Source organism: Rhinolophus sinicus, chromosome 16 (assembly GCF_057876585.1).
Source record: "Rhinolophus sinicus isolate RSI-liver-muscle chromosome 16, RSI-T2T, whole genome shotgun sequence".
Taxonomy (NCBI): domain Eukaryota; kingdom Metazoa; phylum Chordata; class Mammalia; order Chiroptera; family Rhinolophidae; genus Rhinolophus; species Rhinolophus sinicus.
Genome location: NC_142516.1, coordinates 96,483,063 through 96,494,078, shown reverse-complemented (window position 1 = coordinate 96,494,078; position 11,016 = coordinate 96,483,063). Strand labels below are relative to the sequence as shown.

The 11,016-nt window shown below is 37.1% G+C and overlaps 1 protein-coding gene across 1 annotated transcript in view; it reads left to right on the top strand.

Annotated features, from left to right (window-relative positions):
- Positions 1-10,798: 10,798 nt before the first annotated feature.
- SGCG (sarcoglycan gamma) overlaps positions 10,799-11,016 on the top strand; it is a 103,972-nt gene continuing 103,754 nt past the window's right edge. The window contains exon 1 of the mRNA XM_074330036.2: positions 10,799-10,934. Within this exon, the coding sequence (XP_074186137.1) occupies positions 10,881-10,934 (54 nt within the window). The 5' untranslated portion in view covers positions 10,799-10,880. The remainder of the gene's footprint in view (positions 10,935-11,016) is intronic.

The window sequence follows — 11,016 nt, the reverse complement described above, 5'->3', positions numbered from 1 at the left end:
ATGACAGCTCTGATGGCCATTCCAGAAAAAGAGTTCCAAAATTGCTTTGAAAGGTGGACTAGGCGCTGGTGTTGGTGCATAGCTTCCCAAGGGGAGTACTTCAGAAGTAACCATAGTGATATTCAGCAATGAGTATGTGCACTTTTTCTAGGACGAGTTCATGAACCTAATTGTCAGACCTCGTGTGTGTGTGTGTGTGTGTGTGTGTGTGTGTGTGTGTGTATGTATTTGAAAGAAACAGTTCAGCTTTTTTCACACCTAGGCTATGATGTGTGAATGTATAATCAGTCCATTACTGGTTTATAGACTTGGCTGGTAAAAATTCGTGCTCAGATCCACAAGTCAGTGTCTCTTCTAGTTGCCAAGAACTCATTTCTGCTATGCTCCCCCCGGGGTGTGCAGAATCCTTCTCTCCCAGGACCACATTTGGTTACTTTATACCAAAACTGTCACTATGACTTCCTCCTACTTATCTGCCCAGGGAAGAGTCCTTATTCCGTGGCCCTTGAACAGAATTCATGGTGGAGTATGTGTATTGACAAAGTTTATTATCTTGCTGTTGCTTTAAAGTGCCATGTAAACAGCAAAATATATGACTTTTAATTTGAATTTTATCATCTTTATCACCTGACTGAATATCAATTAATTCTTATATTTTCTTTGTTGTGGCTCTTCTTCCATAATAAATAAGACTTGGCTTCCACTCATGGTGCAAACTGTCCAGGAGCCCCATGTTGGGGGAGTAAAGTCAAGGGTTTGTCAGCTCAGTAATGGACTATGAAACACACACCATCCCACATTAAGAAAACAGCAATTTTCTCTCTTCTTTGGATTGTTAACAAATGCTACTGATAAAATGGCCTAAATTTGTGATCTTGGTAATTATGGCATTTTCAATGTAAGTAAAGAATGGGAGTATTGCCTAAAGCCTACCAGTTCACTTTGCTTTACTGGCTGTATTCAAGACTCTCGTGGAACTGCATTTTGATATGAATGGTGGCATAAGGATACCTAGTGAACGAGCAGATGAAAGAACACCTTGCTATTATTATGGTACTATTCAATCTAGAAAAAGGGGAGAACATTTCCCTTCTTTAAATTAGTCTGAATAGTTGAAAAAATTAGATTGATAATAATAGATATGTACACTAATATTAAAACTCTGTAGAAATATACATGGATGAAACCAATGAGAATTAAACTCTAAAAATGAAACTCGGTTATATTAGGTTTAGTGGGTGTTGAAATTTGTTTTCATAACTATTTTCCAAATGCTGTATAATATGATTAAACTATTTTTATAATTTAACAAATGAATATGTGAACATGTATTATATATAAAGAATCTTCTAAAATAATGGAATCAAAATTATATATATATATATATATATATATATATATATATATATATATCTATACCTATATATATAGACCTATCTATATAAATGTATTTATGCATGTTGTTGTTAGTATGTTAAAATCTTTTCACTTGAATACAAATGCAGGTAACCCTTTCTACATGAACAACTAGAATTAGTATCTTAATTTTAATGCTATCTTTGATAAACCATTGTAGCTTTTGTTTCAATTATTTATATGTAAATAATTGTTTTACAAATACACCTTTTTATAGTTATCTTCTAACATTTTATTGTTTTTATGACATATCTTTAATTTAGTTGATTTTTTCAATTTTATATCATTTTAAATATATAGTATATATTTCTCAATAGTGTATAGACAGAATTCTGAAAATTCAAATTATATCTCATACAATGATATCATAATTCGGAAGTTTTGCCTTAGCAATTTGTTGTTCCAAAAGTCCTGGAGATGTAGCCCCTTATTTAACATTCAGGAAACAAAGTAAAGAATAAAAAATAAAAGAAAATGCCTGACTTCACACACCCAATATAATATTTACTTGCATATTTACGTATCTTTGCACTCATGGAGAGAGGTATATTTATTTTTTAAATAAAATTTATTACTCTGTAAGATTTCTCTATATTTGTCTTTTTTATCAATAATATACCATGAATATCTTTTCATGTCAACATAAACTTACCTCATAATTTTAATGACTGACCAGTTTTCCACTGTACAACTACACAATAATTTATTTAACCAATGCCTTATTGATTGGTAATTTCAGTTTTTTATGAATTTTCACTACAGTTAAAATACTATGACAATCTCAGAGTTGGTTGCAACATTGTCTAAATATTATTTTAAAAAACTTCCTAGTAGTAGAATCATTGTTCCAAAATAAGCAAATATTTTAAAACCATTTTTAATGAACAGTACTAATTTGTCTTCCAGAAATCTTGTGCCAGTAAAAGACTCTCATTAGCTGTTTATGAGGCTGTCCTTTGTCCAAAACCATTATATACAGAATACTATCATTTTTTTCAATATTTGTCAACCTGAAGAATAGATCATACGTCACCTTGTATCCATTGTATATGCATTGCCTATTCGTGTCCTTCAGTATCATATTTATAGTTTATGATTGTCTTTTAATTTTCTTTATGAACTTTATTCTTGAAAATCCAAAGTGCTTAGAACATTGTTTCTTGGAGGGGCAGCACTGGCACTCAAGAAAGGCCCAGTGCTCTTTCAGAAGGATTATGCGCATACGTCAGGACATTTATTACTTGTATTCTAATCGCTAGGAGTGCTCCAGGATTCCTAACAGCAAAACGCCCCACTCACTTCCTAATGCTTCTCAAGAAGGCAAAAGTCCCGCTCTTTTGGTTGAGAACTATTTAAATGGATACTTTAGCTGAACTTTTACTTTTAATTTCTAGTTTTATTCCATTTTTATTGACAATTATAAATAAGATTAGCATTATCTTTTAGCTGTCTATAAAAATTTGGGTAAATTATTGAGTTTCACCTTATAGCCTAGTATATAACACTTAAAAAAAAAAAGATCCATGGTCATTCCAAAGCACATATTTCCTGATGGTGGGATATCATCAGATCCTTGTCAAATACATAATCAGATCCCTTCTGATGACTCATGTCAACAAACCAAGAAGCCTGAGTCCCACCTCTCTAGACTCAGTAGCAGATCAAAGGCTTCCGTGGGTGTCTGCATGTATACATATCACTGAGAACCTAATCACATTGAGAACCCAGCTTCAGCAGAGTCTGGGAAATCTCATTTTGACGGTTCCTGTATCTCCATAAGAGAAGGATATAGAAAAAAATCTGAGTTAGCAAATCCAGAATCCTATTACCATTAGACATTTTCTTTTTTTTCCTTCAAATTATATTTCTCCTTTTCTTATTTTCTTGATATTTAACAAGTTCTCTTTGTTCCTTTTTTCTTTCATTTCCCCCTCAAATGGCCAGCCAATTATACTAATCCTATTTTTGACAGTTTAAGATTTTGAAGTTATACATCCATTTTACTCTAATGACTATCACATAAAAAAAAAATACATTCCTCAGTCAATGTAAAGAACAAGCTCTCCCATAACAAGCATAGAACTCTGCAATATGTTTATTCCCTTAACTACTCCCTCCCAACAAAGGAAAATAGAAAAGATCTATAGGAAGGTAAGATTGTGCATTCCAGTGAAACTTCAAAGTCTATCACTCCATAACAAATTATTTAACAGACCATCTCCTATAGATGTTGTGAAATTAGAATAGAAAAATAAATGTGAAATCTTTGAAAATGTTCTATGAAACCAAACGTTACTATGGCAAAAGAACGAATTTTGAGGAGAAATTGAAAATGTTTATTACACAAGATAACTGAATTGAACAAAAGAAAAAAGTGAGTGAGTGTATAGTCATTGAACAAAAATGCTGGTTACTAATGATGGCCATTGGAACTCTGAAATAAACTCCCATTGACTTGCTCGTGAATTTCATTAATGATGAGTAAAAATAAATATTTTGAAATAACTCAAATTTAACTACAAAAATTAAGCATGTTTAAAAATTATCTGGAACATCTGTCATGTTTCACAGATAGGTACAGGAATATTTTTGAAGCATCTTTCTTTATGTATTTGTTGCACCAGTAAAATATCAAGTTAAATAATAATTAACTTGAAAGTAAGTTCTGTCCCTGTGAATTATGATTTATAATCTGATATGCAGAATTAACAAGAAAATCATGCAGAATGTACACAGAGCCATAAATCAATCAGAGAACTGTATTTCTGAGTCAGTACCAAGTGACCCATAGAGAATCATGTCCCCCTAAATAAAAAAACCAAATATCCTAGCAAAAGACAGAAAGTGTAATTGTTAGATACATAATAGAAGTGTCTACTACATAAAATCATCTAATGAAATCTCAAACCATAAGTCTTTCTGTTTTGAAATTATGTAAAACTTGCTGATTTTTCAAGACAGGAAATGAAAACCCAAGAATAAAATCTGGCATTTTAAAATTTTATTCAATTAATTAATACCAGACCTGTTGAGTTAATCAATACCAGATCCATGTGGTAGATTGCATTATTGTTCTGAACTATTTATTTCCCCTTCCTTTTAGGCTCTAAATAATTAAATTGATTATGCAACACCCACCTATGGCCAAGGTACCTGCAAGGTCTTGTGAAGGAGACTAGGCTTGGGTAGGTGACTTCCTTTGGCATAGGAGCAAACTTGGGTTGACATCTACCAAGGTGGAACAGAAGCTTTGAGACACTTTGTGTTTCCACCAGCTCTCTTGATTTTTCCCTTAAGATGGCTTGCCACCACCCCCATTCCCCCCACAGCCGGTTTCCTCAGTGGTTAGAAAGAGGTGTTCATAACACCAAGGTCACCAGTTTGAGTCCCACATGGGCCAGTGAGCCACGCCCTCCACAACTAGATTGAAAACAATAACTTGACTTACTACCTGACATCCTGGAAAAGTACACTGTTCCCCAATATTCCCCAATAGAAAAAAAGAAAAGAAAAGAAAAACGATGGTTTGCCCCCCCAATAAGAGCTATTCTTTTAACCTGAAATGAGAAAACCTGTGAAGTAGAGCAGCAGCAGCCAAAGTGCAAGGCTGACAGTAAAGTAAATGAAAGAAAAGCAAATATTTCATAAGTCACCGCTTTACAAAAAAATAGCCATACTGTTAAAGCCCACTGCTAATGTTTTCAGGTTCCTCTACACACTTGCCAACCACTTTTTCAAACCACACCTATGCCAAGGATTTTGGAAGAAGAAATACGAAAATGTGAAAGTCGACTCAAAAGTAACTCCAACTTTGGTTTTGAGACTTCAAAGCGTACACACAAATTTCAGTCAGAAACGTGAATTGTAAAACCCAGATCCAAAAATATACAGCCCAAATATGTACTGGCTACAACCTGTCACAACACGTAAGCACCCTTCCCCCATCCTCCGAGTATCAGTAGCTGTTTGTTGGACACCCGTGAAGGGAGGCCCCTCTTGTGCCTCTAGAGCAGTCTGTCAGCTGCAGCCACCGTCATTACCCACCCTGTTGTCCCGGCTAGCAGTTTACCGTATCGGGAGACTTGTTTTGATTCTCCCACACATTGTGGTTCTCAGGGCTCCAGAACACGGATGGGGCCCCTGCGAGGAGTGAGGGCCCTCCCCCAACTTTCTGTCACTTAGTTACCTAGGTCCTGAAGCAATTCTCCTTGAGCTCCAAGGCCCATAATGTCCCTTTTGAATAGTTTAATCACCTTTTACCTTGAGAAACTTTTTGACATTACATGATTAAATGAGAGAGAAAAAAATCAAAGGAAAGCTTTAATTTTTCTAATAAAGTCTAATTTATTAAGTTAAAGGAATATGCTTTATTTTGAAGTTGTTTTTCGAACATATTTGGACATTAAAATATCTTTTTTAATGACACATTAGAGATAATAAATAATAAAAATAGTTTTAACGGCTCTTCCTGGCTAAAGAATAAAGATAACCCTATATGTAGACCTGTATTGTTTAAATTGAAATTTTACCATCAGAGAAACCCCCAACTCTGGCCTATACAAGCAGAATCCCACAGTATTACACATATATCTAATCATTTTTTTCTCACAAGTTTGCTGGAGTATATGCAGGTACGCACTACTCTATGAAGAGCATACCACGTGGTATTTAAATATTATAGTTATATTTCAACATGAAGCACTTTCCAACAAATATCCATTAGGACATTTCAGAGTATTTTATTTACTATTAACTTTTTGTCAGAGCAGCCAGTTAAAAGTGATCCACACCAGCAAGCATCCTTTGAAAATAGGAAGACATTGGCATTACTAACAATGATAACTTAATGGATGCTAGGTAGTGTGCTCTGCATTTTAGACGTGAACTATTTTACTTCTTAAAACATTCCTATGACTTAAGTTCTGATTTTTACCTTTATATTATAGACTAGGAAACGGAGATGTAAGATTTTAAATAACTTAACAGAGGTCCTACAATGACCAAGCAGAAAGAGATCAGAGTCCATGATTTCTGGACCCAGATAAACTCCTAACCTTACTTGAGACCACTTTTACATAATCAGAAGGTTATGAATTTTCAGAATAGTTGACTTTTAGAAGTATAGTAATTTTAAATGAAGGGAATCTACATATCTTACAGGTGAGAAACACAGGCACGTTCAAAACCCCTATCCTTTCTTGTGACACACTCTTTAATATAAAAAACTAACTTAAAACACACACACACAAAAAGAAGTCTCTTTAAAACATAATTTTAAAAACAGTAATAAATGTTAGGGATTATTTTGTGCCATAGGGCCATAGACATAGCTCTCACCACAGAATTTTTGGGTATCGGAAAAGAATCTGGGTTAACTAGGAGCCCTGGCATAAAGGTCACTGTTCTTTTATCACATCGCAGTGCTCAGCTGAATTTTAAAGTCACAGTTGACTGTTCTGACACATATATTGTGCCAATTTACACATAAATACTGCCATAGGAAGAACCTTTGGACTATAGACTTTCCTATGGAATATGGTGCTGAGAATAAAAAAGGAAGCTGGGACATCATCACAGAAGTAAATATGTCAGAAAGAGGATGGATTTTTTGAAAGCAACCTGAGAATTTACTGTCATTTAGTTTTAATTACCGAAAAGCAAAAGGTAAAAGCAGAAATGATGGTTACTTGGACCTACCCGGTATCTCTTTTCTGATATCTGCACAACATCACTACATTGGAGGGGTTACTATTTTTATTTCTGTGCACTTTATTTAACAGCTTTATTTAAATATAATTCACATACCACACAAATCACTCACTTAAAGTATTCAATTAAGAGATTTTTCGTATATCCACAGAGGTGTGTGACAGTCACCACAATTTCAGTAACACTTTTATTTTCTCCTAAATTCCTATTCTGGACATTCGTATAATTTGAATCATACAACATGATCTTTTGTCACTGGCTTCTTTCATTTAGCATGTTTTCAAGGTTCATCCATATTGTAGCAAGTATCAGTACTTGAGCTTTTTATAGCTGAATCATATTCCACTGTATTATTATACAATATTTTATTTATCTAGCAATTAATGAACATTTCAGTTGTTTCCAGATTTGGGCTATTCTGAATAATGCTATTATAAACATTTGTATACAGGTCTTGTATGAAAATATGTTTTATTTCGCTTGGGGTATTAAAAGAAGAATTGTCCACATCCTTACAACATTATTGTCGTTTTTACACTAGCCTTCTTAGGGGGTATGAAGTAGCGTCTCATTATGGTTTTGATTTGCATTTCCTTAATAGATAATAATGTTGAGCATCTTTTCATGTACTTACTGGTCATTTGTATATTCTTTGGAGAAATATGTATTCAGATCTTTTGCCTTTTTACTACTTGGGTTATTTGTCTTTTTACTACTAAGTTTTAAGAGTTCTTTATATATTCTAGATACAAGTCCCCTATCAGTTATACGATTTGCAAATATTTTTTCCTATTCACTATGGTGTCCTTGCACTTTCTTGACGGTATAATTTGCAGCACAAATATTTTTAATTTCAGTGAGGCCAAATTAATTTTTTCCATTTGTTGGTTGTGATTTGCCTAACACAAGGTCACAAAGATTTACTGCTATGTTTTCTTATAAGAGTTTTATAGTTTTAGCTCCTCCATCGAGGCCTATGATCCATTTAAAGTTAACTTTTGTGTTAACTTTCTTTACACGTTGGTGTAAAGAAGTCCAACGCCATTCTTTTGCATTTGTTTGTACATTTCATCAAAATGATCTAATTTGTCAGCATGTAGTTGTTCATACTATTCTTTTACAATCCTTTCATTTCTCTAAGGTTGATATGATGTACCTTCTTTCATTCCTAATTTTAGGAATTTGAGTCTTCCATATTTTTTTTCTTGGTGACGTTAGCCTCTTCAGTCTCTTTGCCTGATCTTCTGCCCTTCCCTCTTTTTCCGTTTTTCTGTTAAATTTCTTACTGGTCTATCATTAAGCTTTTTGCTATCATGGAGCTACCAAACTTGCTTATTACCAAGATCTTCATTGTTTTTGACAGTGCCCGTAGGACTCTCTTCCAAGGAAAATCAGTCTCCTTAGGGAGAGCTATGGAGTTCCCTATCTTACAGCCTGCCTCTCCTCCTGGGCAAACCTCTGCCCCACTGATCCAAAATGGAGGCAGGGATAACAGCCTTCTTCTCTCACAGTGACATCCCTGCTTTATGAGCAGGGCATTGATTAAGGACTGTAGCCCTTCGTCTTCTCAGCTTTCTTCCCCCAACATGGAACCTTTGCACTCTAAGTGAGCATCTAAGATGGGGACAGCAGTGGCCCAACATTCTTGGCCTGCCACATCTGGGATAGAGCTTCCATACGCACATTGTCTTTCCTTTAAAATTATCTGTTTGTTTTACAATGGAAGTAATATAATATACAATATAATATTCTGCATATAATATACAACATATTCATAAATGCATAAAATTTACAAATAAATATGTTGGGTTGCTTATTCTTTTTGTTTTTTAACTGAGGTGTTCATTCATTCAAAACAGTTTGGAGATTTCACTCCTGGTTTTTCCCATATATCACTTTGGATATATTTAGCTTTTCCATCCGGGAATCATGGCAAGTACTCCCGACCCTTACTGCTCTCCCGTCCGTAGTATTAAAAACTATTGCCAGTCACTTCTTTCTATGCCAACAAAAGTTCTGGCTCTGAGATTATGTTAATTCTGGCAATTAAAATACGTTAATCACTTATAAATTCTTTGACATAAATGTACAAACTGCAGCTTTTACTGGATAGTATAGACATTTTTAAGGCAACAATGCACAAGTCTTTTCATTATGCTGCATGTGAAATATGTAGAATATTATCAATATAGCCTTAATAATATATCTCACCCCATATCAATTTTATTTGTGAGAATAATTTTTTTTTGAAAAAAATAATTGTCCTTATCACCTATGAGGTAGAGAACAATTAATGAAAAATTTCATCGGACTTTTCTGAAATGTAATCTAAGAGTTGCAACCATTGTTGTCTTGCAATTATGCATTTTGTTACATGAAAAACATTTTAAAATACCCTAGCATCTTTATGGTTCTATTTGATTCCAAATATGATAGCATATCTCGGTTTAAAAAATCATAAAATACACCAGTATTATCTTTTCAGGAATGTGTTCGATAATATACCTCCTTAGTAAATTCATCAAACATTTTCAAATACCCATATCATTCCTCAGACACAAAACTGCTAAAACTGTCACTCTCCTGTGTGCATAGCAACGAGTAAACAAATGATTGAAATACACAAGCACTAATAGAAAAGCTGTATGGCATACAATCACAGTTAAGTGAAACTCTCCAAGTTTTGGGGAAAAAATAGTAAAGCGACTTCTTAAAAGTAACGGATCAGGACTCACTATTTAGGAGCCTGACTCAAAGAGTTAATGTGCAACATTATTTTTGCCAAAGTCAAGAATTTTTGCACATCTCGAGAGGGGTTCTCCTCTCGGCAGGCTCGGCCCTTGCTCTTCAGGATGTCTAAGAGTGAACTGGGTGACTTCTGAAGCCGGTGGGGTTCGCGGGAGACAGGCCTGGTGAATAGACCCCAGAGCCTTGCAAATGGAACCATCCCCCTCAACAGGGTCGCCCTAAAACGCCGTGGAATAGGAAGGCGCTAACTCTTCCGATTGTAAAGGAGTAGGACCCGAGGTGGGAAGATCAGTAACTCTTCACCCGAGCTCGAAGCCCAAGATGCTTTAGGCAGACGCAGTTGGACTGAAGGGAAAGGATGGAGGGAGCCACAAGCCGGGAGCAGAAGAGGAAGCAGGTGGGAGCGGGGGTCTAGAAGTGCCCCAGCCCAGCGACCTGCGCGCGTGCTCGACCACAGGGGGCGGGAGGGGACTGGGGAGTCCCGGGTGGCGCCCCAGCGGGGCGCAGAGGGGCGCGGAAGTGGGGGCGGGACGTGCAAGGAGGGAATCGTGGAGGGGCCAGGAGATGGGACCTGCGGTGGGGCGCGCGTGGAGGCGCGCGGTGATGGGACGTGGAAGTACCTAGGGAGTCGTGGAGGGGCGAGGGCAGTCGCAGGAGGGCAGAGGCACGCGGGGGTGCGGAAGCTCCGCGACGGTGCTGGGGAGCCTCAGCGCCTCCAGCCAGGGGCACGGTCGTGCCCGGCGCGTTGGCCCCGCGCGGTGGAAGCGATACCGCTGTCGGCGCCCTCATTTGGGGGTGGCGCGGGGCTGCTCCCGGGACGGTGCAGGAGCCGGGGTGAGTTCACCGAGATCTCTGGTCCCTGCCTCCGCTCGCGCCCGGATCACCTGCGGCTCCGGGGAGCTAACCCCCTCCACTCCCACGAGCAGAGTTGTCCCTGCGGTCGCTGACCGAGGACGGAACTAAGGCCCGCGCTGTCCAGAGAGAAGACAGTGGCCAAACCATCTGGAATGAAGGGAAATGCAGTGGCTGTTTGTGTCCCCAGACCCCAAGAAGTACAGCAGGTAAAGAGAATGGCCACGGTCCACTGCGCTTTCAGGTCCCGAAATTTCCGGGTCCTTCCATCACTTTCAATCCCCTAAATCA